This window comes from Coccidioides immitis (genome assembly GCF_000149335.2).
Source record: "Coccidioides immitis RS genomic scaffold supercont3.4, whole genome shotgun sequence".
Classification (NCBI taxonomy): Eukaryota; Fungi; Ascomycota; class Eurotiomycetes; order Onygenales; family Onygenaceae; genus Coccidioides; species Coccidioides immitis.
Window position 1 is genome coordinate 2,126,646 of NW_004504311.1, and position 20,322 is coordinate 2,146,967.

Sequence of the window (20,322 nt, forward strand, 5' to 3'; positions counted from 1 at the left end):
GCAATGCCTGTTCTGTGCGATTCGTCATGGTGGAGGGAGACAACGACGTGGGATCTTGATGATTGATAATTAACCCATTGTATCGTCTCGTGTGTGTCCTCCGCCAGCAATATCGAATATGAGTACTCCGTACTCCGTACGGAGTATACTGAGCACACTTAGCGCCATGCTTATACATCCATCCCGGACATGGGTATTCGTAACCCATGCTCCGAAGCTTAGCTTGCCGAGGTCCCTGGATTCCTGCAGGTTGGTAACCTGGGGGCATGGATCGTGATAGTACTCGTCGTCTCGAGCAGAAACAAATACGATAATGAACGGCCCATTCGAAATCGCAAGACGATTGTTCGGAAAAGGAAAACACACGGTCTTCGCACTCCAGATCACCGTCAGCCTGAGACAGATCGTTAACCCGTTTAATTAAAGAATTATGGCGCTAAAAGCCAGGACGCAGATCGTCGCGCCCCGTCCAGTTCCCCTCTTTTCAACTCCGCATCGTGAAACCTTGAATGACGGGTCGGAATCCTGCTCGACCTTCCTTTTCCTTGTGGTCTGCCCTCGACAGCGCCGGTTGAGACTGCAGAGCTAGTCCTGAGGAAAACGTGGACTCCAAAGTGCGGAAGATTACCCTCGTAAGAGATTGGAAATCAGCTGGTAGCTACATAGCTAAACAGGACTGGATAGTTAGTTACGCGAGAGCAAGAGATAAACAGGAAAGGCTTGAGAACGATTGATTAAGAAGAGCCGAGATTAACTATCAAATCTGATTCTAGCCGCCCCATTGAATTTTTGTCCTCGCAAACCTGAATGTACCAGTAGTAAGGCATTATTTACCGGGTATATAGAATAGAAGTAGTATATTAGCCCGCTTTTCGCGGATGAAAAATCATATCAAAATCTTGAGTCGACGTAGCACAAGAGTGTCTTCCAATAACTCATGTCCATCTGCCACTCCTACACGTCATACGTCAAAAAGCTAGCCCAATATCAGCCGTACCGAATGTCCGTGGAGAGTCTGGCAACGTTGGACTAAAACGATATTGTCCGCTTTCGTAAATAGTAGGATACACTTCTTCGTAGCGTGGATAGTCTAGTTTTCCTCTGGAGACGTTGTCCAACGGCAGTTCATACGTTTTGTCACTGACATCTCTGACGGGTGTGGACTGATATAGAGTTCCAGCGGATGTCATTGAACTAGCCAACGAGTGCGTCCTTCGAGAAGCAGCTGTAAAGGACGTAGCTGTTGACACAGTGGAGTCGCTAATTTGGCGGCATCGTTTGGTGTAAGATGAGGAATGTTTTGGAAGTGTTTGTTGCACAGAATTTGGCGATGAAGGGGAGTTCATAAGCCAATGTGCGAACGAGTCAGAACGAGTGGGAGGGGTTTTGGGAACGGTTGACATGGCGAAATCTGAAAGGGGTGATGATGGAGCGGATGAGTTGGCCACCGGGGAGTACAACAGATTTCCGCCAACCAAAGGAGGTGTCTCCTCGTTGATGTTTGACCCTATAGGTGACGTAGGGCTAGCAACGGGTGAACTCTGCGATCTATTATGCAGCGCAATCCGTTTACTATTGAATCTATTTATCGAAGGAGAAGACATGGATTGAGATAACCTCGAGTCGGAGAGCGTACTTCGGTGTCCGATGAAACTATCTTGGTCGCCGATCAGAGATGATCTGTTCCTTAGAGAACCAACTGGCTTGCGAGGAACGCTGAAGGTAGAAGGTGTGTCGGAGTATCGACGATGATGAGAATTGAAGGATGGGGACCATATCGCCTTGGGCGGCACCCTTGGACCGTCAAGGTCGAAATCACAAAATTCGGGTAAATCTGGAAGTCGGTTTCCAGGCAAATATATACTCAGCTCCAAAGGTCGAAAAGATAGACGTCGGTTAACTTGAGTTGGAACCCGCCTGAAATTTGTGGGCGCGCTTATCATGCGCCGTTTTTGTTCGTTTGTAGACAAAACCCTGCTCAGCAGGCCTTTTCGTTTGTTCAATTTAGACGCGAGGTCCCTGCCCTCCGTTTTCCATTTGGAGATGTTCAGAAAGGGCGGATGGGGCTCGTTTGGACTGGGCAAGTCGCCGTAGATAACCAGCTTCATAGGCGGAATTGCCTTCGGTTGCTGATTATTGTAGATTGGGACGACTCGCTCCACGCCTGGTTGCCGAGTCAGCAAGATGCAGAGATGGGAAAAGTTGACTCGTGTCTGGGTCACTCACCCGGCCTTTGCTCCCGATGAATAGGAGTGCGCCTCTCATTTTCCGGTAAAACGCACGGGAAGCAAGACCCGGCCCATTTCCTCAACGCTGAGCCTACCCACTCCATCAACACAACTGTATCTAGCGGGCCGGTTCCATGGCAATTCAGCCAGAAGAACAGCCCCTTGGAATGTAGACACAGTGGTTAGAGGTAGGAACCCGGAAAATGTGGAAAGGAGAATGTTCAAGAGGATGGGGAGCTTGCAAGCGATATAAACCTTCACACGGTCCTCCACAGGGAACCCTGTGTCAGACGGGAGGCATGGAACCCCCAAGTCGGCCATGGCAGGCCAGGAATAGCAACCAACTGGCAGTTTGATAGTGGGGGTCTCAGCCATGAAGACTTGGTGTGATGGTGTTGGACATCATTTGCAGGACGTGCGAACCAGCCAATTGTGGAACTTGACACGGCAACCAAGGCCATCTCACGCGCGGGACAAACTTTCTGGCCATTTGCGAGTGTTTGTGCCGGCGACTAATGCAGTGTCTTGAATGGTGACGGCGAGGCGTCCTGTGGGTTTTGTTTAGCGTCACCCAGAACCATCATTGTCGATTGGCTGGTGGACAGGTCATGGCCATGCAAGTCCAACGTAACCCATGCAAAACACAATGGCCATTCAGAGACAGCTGGACTTGCAATCTTGAGCTATTGAGTCGAGAGATTTTAAGGCTCTCTTTTTGTTAGTACTTCGCTTTCTCCTTCATAATTTAATGAAAGGACGAAAGAAAACTTCCAGCCGCGCTTGGGGGGTGTATGAGATGATAGCGAAGTGTGTCATCGCCAGGGGCTAGTTTGAGCGCACCTATCAGGGAACGGCCGCGTGAGCCCATGTTTCACGTCCAGATCAGGAGATCCCAGCCGTGCGCGTGCTCTGATCATCCTTGTACGTTCCAAGCATCTTTATTATCAGAGGATCAAACTATTGCACAAGATGTGCTAAATTTGGTATCATATGATAGTCCAGTGAATCATCAACTGAGAAGATACTTGTCGTGGACGCAGAGAGTCCACAGCCAAAAGAAACAAAAAAAAAAAAAACAAACTACATCAAAAGTACAGAGGAAACACTCGAAGAGGTAAATCCGCACGCCAAACCAAAATTTTAACTCCTTTGAAATAATAATGTATCCAAACAGATAAGAAGTATAGAATGACCTGCTCGCAAGCCCTATTTCTCATTGAAAGGAAAGTTCTGCCATTAGCCTAGCCCCAAGCAGCCCGTTCTTCATTGAATATGCCGTCTTCGATGTGGCCAAGAAGCCTTTGTCTTTCGTCTTGGGAGTCATCATCCTCGCCAGGAAGTGACGTTGAGGGTCCTGCTTCAGTTTCGTTTGGCCCATCCTTCTGGACCAACGTTCCACTAGAGGATCGGCTTCTATAGAGAGATACGTTAACGTTGCTCAACTCAAGAGGGCCCAGGAATACCCATCAACTTACATCAATCGGGATTCAGCTAAGTGATGTGACTCTTTTCCCGCAGCACGAGCGCGTCCCCTTTCCTTATCAGCACTTTCAACATCATCCACTATGTCTACCAATTGGTCGTTTGTTGGCTTCGAGTTACTCGATGATCCAGATTCCACGTTTTGCCGGCTTCGTCTTGTTCTTCTAGGCTTCTTAGCTATACTATCCGCGGATGGCTCCTGGGAGCCTTCGCCTTGGATGCGTCTACATCGGTGTCGTGACGATCTTTTGACTTGGTTTCCTTCCGGGGGATGTTGGTACTTGATTGCGGTAAAGGATCTTGATCGCGATGGCAGCAATTGATCTCTGGGGACTTCGTTCGCCGTAATAACAGGGTACTAATGATTATATTAGATGGATTGGCAATTTCTGCTTTTTGACCATACTCACATGCCAATCACCAAACTCCAACGCCCGCGCATTTGTAAACAGTCTTTCGTCCTCGTCATCAAGTGTGATTTCGTCACAATCTGTATATGACTGGCGAACGTCACCCCTGCTGTCTCTTCTTGACCAGGGTAGAGATTCTCGCCGGCTGGATGGCGATTGTAGCAATGGCGTTCTACTATTTGCTTGTCCGGGTTTGGGAATCCAGTATTTTGCCTTTCCACCTCGTTCATACCTCATCCCATCCATCACCCGCGCTACGCGAGAGTGCGATTCTTCATGTGCAATAACGTTATCGCCAGAATCGAATTTTCTATATTCATAGTTCTCCCCTCGAAATGTCTCCTTCGAATCTTGAATGAGATCCTTTATTCCAAATGCATCCCGAAGGGCGTATATAATCGGCATCCGTGCAGCAGATATTGTCGGATCTGCATAGTCGTGCCATGAGAAAGCATACCAGTGAAAGACCGCAAATATGGGCATTTCAAAACAAATTAGACTATCCTGAATTGCCGCAGCCAAGTTGTCCGGAGTGTAGCCTAGAGGTCCATTCGATAACGCTCCTAGCCACTGAAGAATCGATAGGAAAAACCCTTGCCAGTACGACGCGAAAATAACAAGTTTTACGCAAAGGAATTTGGGCACAGGTCGGAATGGTCTAAGATCATCGTGCATACAAACCCAGAAGAGAGCCAGTGAATACAGGCTGACGGTCACACTGATATTGTACACTATTCCGGTCCACAGGTAGCCAGAGGATAGCCCAAGGTAACCTTCTTGGTATGTCCCTGTCGCTTTCAAGATAATAGCGATTACCGTAAGGATAGGTTTCAGCCATACATACTGAAGGATGCCGCGTTTAATCGCCAGGAAGGTAAGAGGATCAGAAATATCAACCTTTGAGAGACATTGATTGAGCGGCCATGTGTGCTGCACCGGCGGGCGGCCGTGGGTCATAATAATGAGGGCCCGTTCACCGCCAAGGAAATTTATCAGGAGTTGAAAGAAGGTATAGATTGTGAACGCCTGGAGACTCATGTCAGCGCTTAGGTCCGAAAGCGACCGAGGAGAGGAGGCGGTCGTACCTCATAAATATCGCGAATTGGAGCAGTCCAAGATGAAGCTTGTAATGAAATTATGCTTGTCCACGACGACACTGAGTATATGGGCACCCTGAAGCTGTTTAGAAACGGTGTCATCAAAGTGCGACGCAGGAAGATGCACGTACATTAAGAGGATTCGAACGACATATCTCTGGAGAAGAGGCTTGCGATAGTTTTTCCTGTCATAGTTTGGTCAATTTCCAGCTCGATGCTGTAATAAAACGGGAAATTCTCACAGTTGGAGCCAGATAGACCTAGTCAAGAGCTTATGTTAGCGGATGCCTAATCGCAGGAGTGGAAGAAACAAACGTACACGATGGAGAGCAGGGACGCAATTAATGAAGCAACTCCAGCAACTATCACAGTGGCCCTCGCAAGGCTCGAGCCTGTGCCACCAGACAAGGCTCGAAACTCCATCGTCGACATTGTTCGCGAAATGCAGATATAATGAGACGGAAACACAACACGTCCATGCCTAGGCGCAGGCGATCGCGTTGCGGTCTATATCATTATCCAAAGCTGCTGCTTATAGTTAGAGCAATTTGACCAGCATGACTGCGAGACAATTCTGTTGTCAAAATCTGTAAGGTTGCACTGGCGTTTGAAGCACGGAGCTCTCAATGCGGAGTGGAGCTGCCAGAGTTGACGGGTGAGTCCAGCTCACGCGCGCTGCGTCATTGGACCGCCAAGACCGGGCGACGAACCACGGTCCGCCCGAGCTCTCAACGCAATTCCCCGTAGTCAATCGATAGTCAGTCACCTCGACGTTCGAGACAAAGAATGATAGCCACTGTCAAAGTGAATCTCTAGAAGTGCACGGTGCTATTTCTGTCTTCCGATGATGATTTCGAGAATACGAAATGCACGGGTCCAATGTCGTCACCGACCCGACTGCCAAACATCGCGCAGGGCAAGCTAACTGCTCAGCCCTTGGATGCTGTCCCTCAGTTCAACTGGTAAGTAAATAGCGGCCCTGAGACTGTGTAATTGGCAATGCTGATGGCCACTTGCTAGGGTGTTTCTGGTTGAGCTCATCGTTTGCGGTATCCTGTAAGTTCTCCTGGTACGCCATAGCTTGAAAACTAACTAATGGAAAAATGCTTCAGGACACTATTCTTCCTCTTCTATTTCAACAGATTATTTGCGACGCTCTTATCTTATGGAATCCGGGCTTATACGTGGCATTACTATCGTATCTATATTGATATCCATGCCCTTCAGATATCGCTGTTAGGGGGGAGAATATTTTTCAAAGGCGTCCAATACCATGGAGAGAATGAGACAATATTGGTCCAGTGGGGTTATATTACCTGGAAATACTGGCTGCGCTCCGTTAGAGATACCGAACTTATTCAAGAACGAACACGTCAAGCCGGTAATGATTCTTGCGGGACGTCCACAACAAGTCAGCGAGGAAATGGGAGAAGCCCAGAGTATAGGACCGGAAAAACTGAGAATATTAAGAAGAAAAACCAACGTCCTTGCCGCATTGAAATCACGCTCCATGGAGTAGAATGGTTTGTTTATAATAGAAGCGCAGCATATGATACAATCCTTGATGGGTTCCGGAGTTCGACCCAAACCAACCCCCACGATGTCAAGAACGAAGTTGGAGAAGACAAGCGGGGTAGCATGTCCATACAAGAAGTCAAGGAGCCCCAGGTCGAAGTGTCGAACAAACAGAAAGATGATTTTCAGTCCGGCAATCAAAAAGATGCCCCCACTCCGCAAAGTCTCCCAGAGTCTGACTCTGTGTGTGATTTAGGTGCTGATCTAAAACTACCCAAATTTCTTTCGTTGCTCCCTGTCTGGGTTAATTGTTACAAAGGGGCTTTGGTTGTTGGTAATGAGCACACCAAATCCATCTTGGCAGCAACCTTTGAAAGGGGATTTGGAAAAATAGACGCTGGAAATTCGGGTCCGCTTGATATATTCAAGCAAATCTTTGAATTTGAGTTGCTCCACCCTGTTGTACAACTTAAACCAAATCCAGATTTCAAACACTCCCAATTGGCTGCGGCGAAATCCATGCGGCATGATACTGATACTGACCAACAAAGCCGAAGACAACGATTACATTGGGCAGTTCGACATCGCAGAAAAAAGTTATGGAATAACCTTCGTGATCTCATCCCTTATTTTCAAAGGTCTGTTGAATCATTTCGCGTCCATCAAGGTTCGAACCAGCCTAGGTCGACACGAAGTTTGTTCGATACCTTGCCAGGGGAATCGCATTGGTTGGGCCTTACGAGATACCTCGACGAGGAGAGCCGCAATGAGCATGAGGGCTGGAATGCTGTTGAGTATGGGCGCTTTTCGACCATACTAGACTGTCCTAGCATCACGGTCAGGTATCACTGGGACATTCCCGGCAGAGTATTAGCGCAGCGCATTGGCCCAGCATCATCAGTTCGCAGAATGCTGGATGATATAAATGGTGCAGAGCCGCCTGAATGGGGCATTCATTTGTCGGTGAAAGGGGGGATGATAAATTACGGCCCTTGGGCAGATAGGGAGCGTGCCAACCTCCAGGCAATTCTTTTCCCTAACCCTTATCGCGATTCCCAAGCTGCATCTCCCCTGAGTTTGGGACAATGGAGACAGAGCACAAAATTCACTTTCACAGTGGACTTTAAGGATCAGACGAATTTAAGAATTCCTACCAGAGAACCTTCTAAGGACTGGATATGGAAGGGTAGAGCGGAGGTGGCTAAAGGTGCTTCAAAAACTAAAAATCAGAAAGAAAAGAAACATCCCCGGGGCAAGGAAGGGGATAAAGGAAGTCATGGCCCTGATATTCGACCATTCGGTTGGCTCGCCCTGGTGATAGAACGAGGGTCAAAGCTTGACTACCAGATGGACATGGTGGCAACCCAAGCAGGGTACTGCAATAAGCTTGTTCTTGATTTACAGGGAAGCAAGTTGACGTCGAGCGTGAACCACGGTGTTTTGTGGCATTCCGGCCGCCAAAAAATTTCCTGTGATTTATCCAATCCCCTGGAATGGAATACTTTGCACACCTGGTCATTCGCCATCGATAGCAACGATCTGGAGTTGTTTCTGATCCGAGATCATATCTTTTTGCTCACCGATCTCGTTAACGATTGGACTTCGGGTCCGTTCCCGGAATTTTATACGTTTGTTCCTTTCCAATATGATATCCGTCTCTCATTCACCGGTGCTAAGCTTTTCCTAAATGTCAACGACTCAAATATAATCAACAATCCAACCGACACTGATGATAACTCATTTCTTATTATCAAACCAGAATCTTTGGTTTGCAATGTACGGATCCCGACAGTCAATTACAGACCGAAGCGCAATGCCATCCCGTTTGATCTCACGCTCTCCAATGCAACAATGGAATTTTCGGTTCCTCTTTGGAATACTCACCGGTCATTCTTGGATCATCCATCCATTGCATCTCTGGATAGCCTTAGTATGAAGGGCAATTACGATTTCAACACTCTCACATCTCCTACGTTGACGGATGTTCTTACTCTCGACCTCACGGGAAGCTCACCAGAACTGTATCTTTATGGGTTTGTCGTGAATACCTTCTTAAAGGTAAAGGAAAACTACTTTGGCGAGAATTTGCATTTTAGAACCCTGGAAGAATTTCAAGAACTGGCTAATCCAGACAATCCGCCACTGTCGAATACGGTTTTAAGCAAGTCTAATGACCTTGATGTCATTTTACATATTCATGCAGATTTTTGCAAGGTCTTACTCCCAAGCAACATTTACGATCGGCTTAATTGTGTGTGTATCGAAGCGGCTTCCCTTGATACCGATGTGAGATTTACGAACTACTACATGGATCTTCAGGCATCCTTTAGCCCCTTGGCAGTATCTCTGCGACCATTACGTCCGGACGATTCCCCATCCCAGACCGAGCTTTTTATAGACGGATTGAGCATTTATGGACATAGACTGTTTGGATTGCCGCCCACTGAGCCGACCTACGTTTGCAATTGGGATTTTGACGTTGGCCGGATAATGGGAGAATGTTCGGTCGACTTTGTGAGGAATTTTATGTCTGCGCTGAAATCCTTCATCTATTCCATCGACGACGAAGAAAACTCCTTACCTCCGCTCCATCCCATTGTGTTATATGACGTTATATTTCTGCGAGCGAAAGTTGAGTCGATTAAAATCTGGGTACTATTGAGCACAACTGCATGCCTCTTTAGTTCAGGTACCCTGGACCTCGACTTCAATGACTGGGCTGGCCCAAAATTCTCCGAGCACCTCAACCTCAGCCTTCTAGATATAACTTTTGCCGTCGTTGATCAAAATTCATCAGCTCGGGTGGAAAAGGCCTATCACCCAGTCCGAACGTATGCCTACGTCCACACTTCTGTCAGTGCTAGAATGGTGGAACGCAAGGCAAACTTTGTGGCAAGCCGGGACCTTCAACAGCATCATGTTAGAACCCATGACCGTCGCACCCAGAGAACTCCATGGTTACTTTGGAATGATAAAGACGACAGCGTTGGGATATCAAAGAGTGGAGATAAGCAGACCACGGCAGCTATGTCGGTTCCATCCATGCCTCTACCTATTCGAGAGATGCCTGGTTTTATTCCTGATGCAGTGTCCATTTTATCATCGGACTTCGCCAGTCAATATTCTACCGACCCAATAAAGGGCTCCATGCCTCCCTTCAGGTATGAAGAAAAGAGCGGGTTGAATGGTTATCCACAAGGGCTGGACCATTCACTGGCCGCAGTACCTCACAGTGCACTTCTATCGCCGAATGCAGATTCTCTTACCAGTCGCTCAACGCGCCCTCGAAGACAAGTTAGCTTAGAGAGTGAATCTCGCAGCGTTCTTGATAAAGATTATTTTCGCAAAATGGCCACTCCTAAGAAAGGACTTGCTAGTGCCTGGTTGGCGCCTACCTTTCGTTCGCACAAAATGGTCCTAGATCTCAGCGATCTTCCTCCATTGCCATCTCTTGACGACTTTAACAGGACCGAGGATAATGGAGATGGCGAATCCGACATCTTCAGTGGTGAGACGGACGTAAACGTTACACAAACCTACTTTCTTCTCGATTTAATATCAGGATTGAAAGGGTTTTGCCATCCTGAGGCTTTTTTTTCTGTGGCCACTTTGCTTGAAAATTTCCAGCCTGTCCATCCCATTGAAGTTCTCGACGATCTTCAATCAGCAGTTGTATCAGACATCCTCAGCCATACGAAACGATTGGCAAGGCCAAGAAGGGTTACGAATTTGAGTCTGCAACTGCCGGTATGTCGCGTGAAGCTTCTCAACACTTCGAGTACTTTGAAAGAACATGGAACCCTGGCGCCTAGAGATCAACTAGATTTGCAAGTGCTGAAGATGCGTGCCTTACTAAGTAGCAAGTCTGAATCCGAAAAAGATGCGGTAAAAGACAAGCAAATGGGAATGACGATGCACCTTAAAGCTCAATCTCTATCTTTGTCCGCCATTACGGAGGTCACTGAAGTCCTTGGAGACAGCGCAATCTTTCATTTTATAATAGAAGACATTGTGTTCTGGTCTGTCGCTGATAAAGCTATACGTTCACGGATGCAAGTTGAAGATATCAACTTGGTGTTCCAGAGTGAATCTGTTCAGCATCTACCTAGCTTTGTCAGGCGAGCATCTACACTCGTAACCTCAGTTATCCCAACCATCAAGGGTATTTCCATATCTCGGGCAAAGCGGCTGCATTCCCTCATCTATCACCTTACCAAATTTGGTTCTCAGACCCCTGACCCTCAATTTTTAACGAGACCATCTTATGTCCTGCGGGCGGCTGAAGAACACTTACGAGTGAATGACTCGTGGAAGATCCTTTCGAGGCTTCGCAATATCTTCAAGTCCTTACCAGACCAAGCAGCGCAGCAACTCATATCAAATTGCGTTAAGAATATTATCCCCTGCCCGCAAGACCCTCGATCAATCGTTTTGTCCAGCTTTGACAAATGGCGGACTTGGGACCTCGCTCATGTCAAGAAGAGCTACGTGATGAATGTGGTCTGGGGACCAGATGAGCTAGCGAGCTCACATATATCAGATGATTCTCAGAAAGATATATCGCTTTTTGTTCATTCGATTCGGGTGTCATTAGACCCCCTTGCAAGCGTAGATCTCCTGATGGTTGATAAGCTTTCAACATTAATTGAGATGAAGCCCAGTTTCCAAAGGGAATCTCCAAAAAGAACATTGACCATCCAAAACTATTGTTCAGATATTTCGATAAAGCTAAGATGGGAACTTATTAGAGTGCTTGAGGAAGGGTTGGACGCTATATTAGAGGTCTTTCCCCAGACTAGCGGTAGTGTTGCGGAGTCAGACGGGACAGCTAGCAAGAATGACCTCCAGGCCATCCATGTTCTTCTGGTCGCTGACAATGCCTCTACTATTCTCGATGGCATTAATTTGAGAATCGCTTTGCTAGGGAATGCACTTAAAACTTCTATTTGTCACCAGTCTGAATCAAGCGGCCAGCCCGGACAGAGCAATGTTCTTTTCGCTGCCGAAACGTCAACGGCGGAATTTACAAGTCGGGCAAAAGGCCTCATGTTATGGACACTAATCAGCCCAAATATTTACCTGTCTCACAGCTCGACAAAAAATAATTCCGATACCATCCATGATTGGAAATGCAGTGCACAGTGCCAGAGTCTGAGATATGATATGGCAGAAGACCCTGTCGGGTTAATTCAGGTCGCTGATCGTCTTGTGGAGGACGAAGTCAAGCACATACTACGCCTGACAGCTAAATTAGGTCTGTCCGATGAGCCACAGCTGAAACAAAAGGACCACAGCATCCACCAGTGCCATATTACCACTTTCCTCGATGATTACGAGCTTTATCTTATGCTGCTCCCAACGACCGCATATGTGATTTCGGGCGATGTGGTTCGGCTGTCTCTTGCTCCAGCAGCTGAATCCCGTCTAGAGGTTGATTTTGATATCAAAAGCAGCACCCACTCACTAAGATCTAGTAAAGATGGTAGAGAGCGCGTCATCTCGTCATTGACCATTCCTCCGATCAATGGACGCGTCGTCAAATCTTCTTTGAACGGCCAGACAGCGTTGGATATCTACTCCACTATCGAGCTTATCAAGGTGGATGCAGACTCAGTAAGGAATATACTCGGAGCAATTAGCGGGCCGGAAATATCGCATTTTGTATCTGATTTGCAAGACGACCTGCAAATTCTGAAAGAAAATATCAGCCAGGTTGTTCCTCGTCGGTCTGCTCCGCCTAATAAACAGCCTAGCACCGAAAGTTTGGCTCTCGCATATAAGCTCCGGCTGACACTTGCAGGGATCAATGTTCATTCTAGTGCCCCAAGCTTACAGATTGAGAACTCTTTTGCCGATATGGATCTTGGTCTCGGTATTGTTCAGATAAACCTGGAGTCCCAAGATTTTGGGTCCGACTTACCTCAGCTCGACGTAAGCTTTTCCCAAGTGATTTTCGACCTGAGGAGACGCCAAACAGGTCAAATACAATCATTCGGGAACCTGGATCTGTGCGCCCAGCTTTCAGGAACATCAAATAAAAATGATAGGGGTGAGAGCGTACGGTATTATCATCTTTCTAGCAAATGTTTACAAATTGAGCTGTCTGCTGAGACCGCTTCTATGATGGTTGATATTGCTACCCATCTCCAGGAGCGTCTCAAAACCCTCGACATGTCCCAAGAAATTAAACACCTGCGAAAGCTGCGACGAATTAGATCAAGACGCAAAAGTGTGGTGGCACGAATTCCTAAAATCAGTGTGGCTGAATCAACTGCTCGGGGCGGGTTTCTTGACGCTATTTACTCTGTTGACCTTTCAAACATTCAACTAAGCTGGTTAATCTCTTCGTGTACGGAGCTACCACAAGGAAGGGAGGCAGAGGATCTTGTATTCTCCATCAAGAGGATTGAACTGGCTACTGGAAGACAAAGCGTAGCTCGGTTACGAATTCAGGATATGCAATTGCAAATGGTGCCGCTGTCTGACGCTAAACAAAATCGATCACAGAACTCCGCACTCTTGCCCGAAGCGGTGTTCGATGTCGCATATTTGGCGCTAGGAAGCGAACGTCGATTCGCATTTCAAGCGGCGGGCAAAGTGTTAGACATCCGGATGACATCCGATTTTATTCTCCCTGCAAGTATCCTTCAGCGATCCCTTGCCTCGGCAAGTGAGAGCCTTCGGGAAGCAAAGTTTCGATGGCAAAGCGATATGCCATCGGAAGAGCAAAAGAAAACCAGCAGCAGCCACACCATTAACTTGAGCTCACTCCTCGTGGATGCTGATTTCGCCGGTGCCGTGGTCAGCCTGCAAGGCAGGAATTACCAGCAGGATGAAAATAATGTCGCATTTTCCAGCACTCACTTGGGATCGAGCGGAGGTAAATATGGTCAATATTCCTCGCAAGATGCAGTGTCGGTGGCAACCTTGCGTGCTCCAGGGGTTGCTATTAAAGTCCAATTTGAGAACACCGATGGTCAAGACCCAACGTTGAATGCTGAGATTAAAGTTGCGGCATCCTGCAATGTGCTCCACCCAACTATTGTGCTATTGATCACGGAAATAACGGCGAGTGTAAAAGAGGTGGTGGGAGAATCCAACCAGGATGGTGAAGGCCTTCATGCCCAAGTCTCAGAAAAAGGGTTGCAAGCCAAAGCCATTGGAGCAAATGACCCAACAACTATCCTTGGACGCTGCAAACTGAATATGGGATTACGAATTTGCAAGCAGGAATTTACGCTTAGCTGTCAGCCAATTGCTCGCGTGGCAGCCAGCGCACGTTTTGATGATAGCTATATCACGGTAAACACAGTACAATCCGCAGAGCAGAGAAGATTCTTTGCTGTTCTGATAGCATTCAACAAGTTCCAGGCGTCTATCAAACACGTCTACTCCAGCGAATCTACGGCGAGTTTTGATATCGACTCAATTGTCGTGTCCATGATGAACAGCAAGCATGTCAGCTCCAGCAGCGGCATTTCGGCGATTCTCAAAATCAGTCCGATGCGATTGCAGATTAATGCTAAACAAATGCAAGATTTCATGTTATTTCAAGAAATTTGGATGGCTCCCGATAGTCCAACCAAATCGCAAAAGGTCAAAGCGTCATCTCCTGAAGGACAAGCATATATTGTTCAGCAATACCAGCAGATGGCGTCAGCCGAAGCATTTCCATGGAACTCGACGATTGCAATCGAGCAACTGGACGTTCAACTTGACTTAGGCCAAACACTTGGAAAGTCGGAGTTTACAATCACAAACCTTTGGCTTTCGTCGAAGAAAAGTTCCGACTGGGAACAGAACCTCTGCGTTGGGTTTGAAACTGCGAGCATAAAAAGTATCGGTCGGTTGAGCGGGTTTGTGGAGCTCTCCCAGTTCAAGGTTCGTACTTCTATCGAATGGATAGACGGACAGAACTCGGCATACCATACTCCCTTGATTCAAGCCGCTGTCGGCTTCAGTCGACTGCAATCGAAGGTATCGTTTGAGTACCAGCCGTTTTTAGTGGCAGACGTGAGTTCGTTCAATTTCTTGATGTATAATGTTCGCGACACTTCGGAGGAACACAGTGACCGCCTTGTGAGCATTCTGGAGGGCGGAAAGTTACAAGTATTCTGCACAACCTTGACTGCGTCGCAAGGGCTAGCTCTCTTCCAGACGCTACAACGACTGATCCAAGACAAGCAAGCCGCATATGAAGCCTCTTTAAAGGAAATTGAAGGTTTTATACGACGCAAATCCACTCTGGGCTTAGTTTCTACGGATCAAGAGGCGGAATCCACAGCGAAGAGTGACTACAGTGAAATTAAAATGCCGATATCTCTCCAAACGAACGTTGTTGTCAGGCTGGAAGAAATCAAGATTGGCACATTTCCAAGCACCTTCCAAGACAGCCAGATCTTCAAACTCGAGGCTCTTGATGCCGAAGCACGGTTCTCTGTTGCGATCCAATCTGGGAAGATACACAGTGGCCTGGGTCTAACGCTTGGCCAGCTACGCGTAGCCCTCTCCAGCGTCAACCGGCCGACTGAAGTCATTCCCGAAGAGCTCCCTATTGATGAAATCGTCAGTCGGGCCACTAGTTCGCGTGGCGGAACTATCCTGAAGGTACCACGGCTCGTGGCGACGATGGAAACCTGGCAACTGCCAACATCGAACCATATTGACTACATCTTCAAAAGCTCCTTCGAGGGCAAAGTCGACGTCGGCTGGAACTACTCGCGCATCGCGTTTATTCGCGGCATGTGGGATACGCATTCACGTGCTCTTGCAAACCGGCTGGGCAAGCCTCTTCCGCAGGCTGCTGTCCAGATCACCGGCGGGCCACAAGGCGATGATGGGGAGTATAGCGGGCAAGAAAAGATCACCGCCGTGGTGAATGTACCCCAGTCGAGATACACGTACACCGCACTGGAGACACCAGTGATCGAAACGCCCCAGTTGCGCGACATGGGCGAGGCCACTCCGCCGTTGGAATGGATCGGGTTGCATAGAGATAAGCTTCCTAACATCACGCATCAAATCATCATTGTTACGTTGATGGAAGTGGCAAAGGACGTGGAGGATGCTTATTCTAAGATTCTGGGCTCATAGAACAAGGCGTTTCAATATATATATTCTTTTCTTTTCCTTTTCCTTTCCTTTTTTTTTTTTTTTAAGGGGGGGAATGGCAGGATAGATTTCATTACTTTCCTAGAGATAAGAAATCTGTAATAATAATTCACGAGTAATTGATGGTCGTTGTCCTCACTTATGGACTGGAGTGCTCAGCTAACCAGCTAACGTGGGAACGCTCGTGGGAGCTAGCTATCCCAACGTCATTTCCCTCTTTTTGTTTTCTGAGTGTGTGTGTTTTTGCTTCTCAAGCCTTCCAGCGAGTAAGAAACCGAGATCTTGCGGTGAGCCTGAAAATAGGTTCACCGAAATTTTAACCCGTTGACGCGCTTTCCTGCGTCAGTTCCGTCATGCATCCGAGGATGCTGCGTATTTGGCTTCTCCCCGCAGCTTTACTGGACGGTTGGTTTGGGTCAATTTGTGTAGTTATTTGTGACTCAAAACCAATTGTTCGTTCGACCAGCACAGGCGTCTGCAGAACGACTCACAGCAGGCAGCATCACCGCGATGTCACTCGATGTACCCTGACGGCGGACGTGGTGCAGAAGCGGTGGTGGGGGGTACATGGGAGGTACCGGTGCGGGGTAACCACCACGCAAAAAAGCGACGAGGCAGTGCTTACTAATTCCGATTGCCCAATCAGGGATCGCGCGGCCGGCGAAAACCGCACAAGCCCCGCCATGCACGGAATCGTCAAAATTACCTAACCATCGCCCACTTCGCTTCGTCTTCCCACTCTCCCTCTCCCTCTCTTCTCCCTCTCCTTTCCTCTCACCACCGTCTTCCCTCGCCAGCTTCAGGTCCTTGTGAATCCAGTACTGAGCTGATTCTCTTTTTTTTCAACTAAGAAAACGGTCAGGTCGGGAGCACTCTCGATCCTGATTACTTTTTGGTTGAATAACTTTTTTTTTTTTTTTTTTCTTTTTTCACAGATATCCAACCCCGCCTCTAGGGCATTGAAAACCTAGAACACCGTCAAGATGGTCAAGTAAGTCGCATCTCAGCATCTCTCCTTGCTCGCGCCCAGGACGATATGGCTACTGAACCGCATTTTCCTGGTTTTCTTGTACTCGAGATGAATTGTTTGGCTAACTGTGTCTTCCCTCTCCAGCTTCACGGTCGAGGAGGTACGTCCAGAGACTGACACACCGCGATTGCTTTTCGAGACGGTGGTGCCGTCGACATTATGGGTATTGACAAGCAATCGCATAGATCCGTCAATTGATGGACCGTCCCGCCAACATCCGTAACATGTCCGTTATCGCTCACGGTACGTCGAGTTGCTGCAATGTGTGCATCTTAGCTAGCACGTATATTAATAATCATTGGAACAGTCGATCACGGAAAGTCTACTTTGACCGACTCGATGGTGCAACGTGCGGGTATCATCTCGGCTGCCAAAGCTGGCGAGGCCCGTTTCACAGATACTCGTCAGGACGAGCAGGACAGATGTATCACCATCAAGTCCACTGCTATCTCCCTCTATGCCCATCTGTCCGACCCAGAAGACATCAAGGATATCCCTCAGAAGGTCGACGGTAACGAGTTCTTGATCAACTTGATCGACTCTCCCGGTCACGTTGACTTCTCCTCTGAGGTCACCGCTGCTCTTCGTGTCACCGACGGTGCTCTCGTCGTCGTTGACTGCGTGTCTGGTGTCTGCGTCCAGACCGAGACTGTGCTCCGTCAGGCCCTGAGCGAGCGTATCAAGCCTGTCTGTATCATCAACAAGGTCGACCGTGCCCTTCTCGAACTTCAAGTCTCCAAGGAAGATCTTTACCAATCTTTCGCCCGTACCATTGAATCCGTCAACGTTATCATCGCTACTTACTTCGACCCTGCCCTCGGTGATGTCCAAGTCTACCCCTACAAGGGTACCGTTGCCTTCGGCTCCGGTCTTCACGGCTGGGCTTTCACTGTCAGACAATTCGCTGTCAAGTATGCCAAGAAATTCGGTGTTGACAGGAACAAGATGATGGAACGTCTCTGGGTAAGTCAATCACGTCTGGCTTGTCTCTCGCTGCATCATTTTCTAATTTTGCGTATAGGGCGACAACTACTTTAACCCCAAGACCAAGAAGTGGACCAAGGTCGGAGAGCATGAAGGCAAGCAACTCGAGCGTGCTTTCAACCAGTTTATCCTCGACCCCATCTTCAAGATCTTCAACGCCATCACCCACTCTAAGAAGGATGAGATCTCCGTCCTCCTCGAGAAGCTCGAAATTAAGTTGAGCAGTGATGAGAAGGACTTGGAGGGCAAACCCCTTCTTAAGGTCGTCATGAAGAAGTTCCTTCCCGCTGCTGATGCCCTCTTGGAAATGATGGTGCTTCATCTGCCATCCCCCGTCACTGCTCAGAAATACCGTGCCGAGACTCTGTACGAGGGTCCCCCTGATGATGAGGTCTGCATCGGTATCCGTGACTGCGACCCCAAGGCTCCTCTCATGCTTTACGTTTCCAAGATGGTGCCGACCTCTGACAAGGGTCGCTTCTATGCCTTCGGCCGTGTCTTCGCCGGTACCGTCCGCTCTGGTCTCAAGGTCCGCATCCAGGGCCCCAACTACACTCCTGGAAAGAAGGAGGACTTGCATATCAAGGCTATCCAGCGGACCATTCTTATGATGGGTCGCTTCATCGAGCCAATTGAGGACGTTCCTGCTGGTAACATCGTCGGTTTGGTTGGTGTTGATCAGTTCTTGCTCAAGTCTGGTACCCTCACCACTTGCGAGACCGCACACAACTTGAAGGTCATGAAATTCTCCGTTTCTCCTGTCGTCCAGCGCTCTGTTGAAGTAAAGAACGCCAACGACTTGCCCAAGCTCGTCGAAGGTCTCAAGCGTTTGTCCAAGTCTGATCCATGCGTTTTGACCTACATTTCCGAATCTGGTGAGCACGTCATTGCCGGTGCTGGTGAATTGCACTTGGAAATTTGCTTGAAGGATCTTGAGGAAGACCATGCGGGTGTTCCTCTCCGTGTCTCCGACCCCGTTGTCTCCTACCGTGAGACTGTTGGTGCCGAATCCAGCATCACTGCTCTCTCTAAATCTCCCAACAAACATAACCGTCTCTATGTCAAGGCTGAGCCACTTGCTGAGGAGGTTTCGAATGCTATTGAAGCTGGAAAGATCAGCCCCCGTGACGACTTCAAGGCCCGTGCTCGTGTCTTGGCTGATGAGTTCGGCTGGGACGTTACCGATGCGAGAAAGATTTGGTGTTTCGGCCCTGACACGACTGGTGCCAACTTGGTTGTTGACCAGACTAAGGCTGTTCAGTACCTCAATGAAATTAAGGATTCCGTCGTCTCCGGTTTCCAGTGGGCTTCTAGAGAGGGTCCGATCGCTGAAGAGCCAATGAGATCCGTTCGCTTTAACATCTTGGATGTTACTCTTCATGCTGACGCTATCCACCGTGGTGGTGGCCAAATCATCCCCACTGCTCGTCGTGTTATCTATGCTGCTACTCTCTTGGCTGAACCCGGAATTCTCGAACCCGTTTTCTTGGTCGAGATTCAAGTGCCCGAGCAGGCCATGGGTGGTATCTATGGTGTCCTTACCCGCCGTAGAGGTCACGTCTTTTCTGAGGAGCAGAGACCTGGCACTCCTCTCTTCACAGTCAAGGCCTATCTGCCAGTCAACGAGTCCTTTGGCTTCTCCGCTGATCTCCGTTCCGCCACTAGTGGTCAAGCCTTCCCACAGTCCGTGTTCGACCACTGGCAGATCCTCCCAGGTGGTTCCCCACTTGACCCAACGACCAAGCCCGGCCAGATCGTTCAAGAGATGCGTAAGCGTAAGGGTATCAAGGAAGTTGTTCCTGGTGTTGAGAACGTAAGTTTTATTACATATTGCCCGTTTGTTACTGGGAGGGTGCTGACTAACGTGATTTCCAGTATTATGACAAGTTGTAAACATTTCATTGCGAGAAATAGACGCCTAAAGAGGAATCCATTGTTGCTAATGGTCCGTTTTACGATGTCGATGACCTGGGAATGTATCTGGTAACGAGGAAACGATAAAACTTGGCCAGGGTTGTCTGGATATTTCGTATGGCATGGGGTTTTAAGAGGGAAAAAACCAAAAATTAAAAGAAAGGGAGCTCGGCCAAAGGACTGCTCTTGTTGCCTGCTGTTCTCAGCTCCATCCTGAATCCTCCCGCACATGGGGACGGAAGAATACCCAGAGCCGGGGGGGTTGAAATTAATGTTCTTGCAATGTTGTTTGTTCCAGCTTGCCTTCTTTTCCTATTTTCTTTCCAAGTTGTTCAATTGTTGAGATCGCTGTCTTGCACTATTTGTCATGGTTAATATTCAGGAAAGCCCAAAATAGTTAATTCAGTGATTTATCATCAATATTCTTTGTTTCCAAGGGGAGTCCTGCATTGTAAGTGAAGCCACCGAACAGTGAGTGTGAACTCTGGTAGTTGGATGGTAGATTTTGGCGGTCTCGACGGCTCTGCGCTGACGGTGGTGTTGTCGGGCTT

At 48.2% G+C, this 20,322-nt stretch overlaps 4 protein-coding genes across 4 annotated transcripts; 2 read left to right on the forward strand and 2 right to left on the reverse strand.

The window, feature by feature from the left end:
* Positions 1 to 706: 706 nt before the first annotated feature.
* CIMG_05031 (uncharacterized protein) lies at positions 707 to 2,964 on the reverse strand. Its single transcript, XM_001245589.2, has 2 exons — positions 2,227 to 2,964; positions 707 to 2,164 (listed from the first exon to the last, which is right to left on the reverse strand). Exons 1-2 carry the CDS (start codon positions 2,330 to 2,332, stop codon positions 969 to 971), a joined length of 1,302 nt encoding a protein of 433 aa, XP_001245590.2. The 5' UTR covers positions 2,333 to 2,964; the 3' UTR covers positions 707 to 968.
* Positions 2,965 to 3,469: 505 nt separating this feature from the next.
* On the reverse strand, positions 3,470 to 5,767 carry CIMG_05032 (uncharacterized protein; the record flags this gene model as incomplete). Its single annotated transcript, XM_001245590.2, has 7 exons — positions 5,537 to 5,767; positions 5,460 to 5,477; positions 5,349 to 5,402; positions 5,206 to 5,293; positions 4,121 to 5,146; positions 3,704 to 4,068; positions 3,470 to 3,641 (listed from the first exon to the last, which is right to left on the reverse strand). Exons 1-7 carry the CDS (start codon positions 5,647 to 5,649, stop codon positions 3,470 to 3,472), a joined length of 1,836 nt encoding a protein of 611 aa, XP_001245591.2. The 5' UTR covers positions 5,650 to 5,767.
* Positions 5,768 to 5,997: 230 nt separating this feature from the next.
* On the forward strand, positions 5,998 to 15,981 carry CIMG_05033 (fermentation associated protein). Its single transcript, XM_001245591.2, has 3 exons — positions 5,998 to 6,179; positions 6,238 to 6,273; positions 6,330 to 15,981. The coding sequence occupies exons 1-3, from the start codon at positions 6,097 to 6,099 to the stop codon at positions 15,823 to 15,825; spliced, it is 9,615 nt and encodes a 3,204-aa protein (XP_001245592.1). The 5' UTR covers positions 5,998 to 6,096; the 3' UTR covers positions 15,826 to 15,981.
* A 654-nt stretch (positions 15,982 to 16,635) lies between these two features.
* Positions 16,636 to 20,193, forward strand: CIMG_05034 (elongation factor 2). Its single transcript, XM_001245592.2, has 6 exons — positions 16,636 to 16,834; positions 16,958 to 16,973; positions 17,059 to 17,116; positions 17,181 to 17,836; positions 17,895 to 19,670; positions 19,733 to 20,193. The coding sequence occupies exons 1-6, from the start codon at positions 16,827 to 16,829 to the stop codon at positions 19,748 to 19,750; spliced, it is 2,532 nt and encodes an 843-aa protein (XP_001245593.1). The 5' UTR covers positions 16,636 to 16,826; the 3' UTR covers positions 19,751 to 20,193.
* The last annotated feature ends 129 nt before the right edge of the window (positions 20,194 to 20,322 follow it).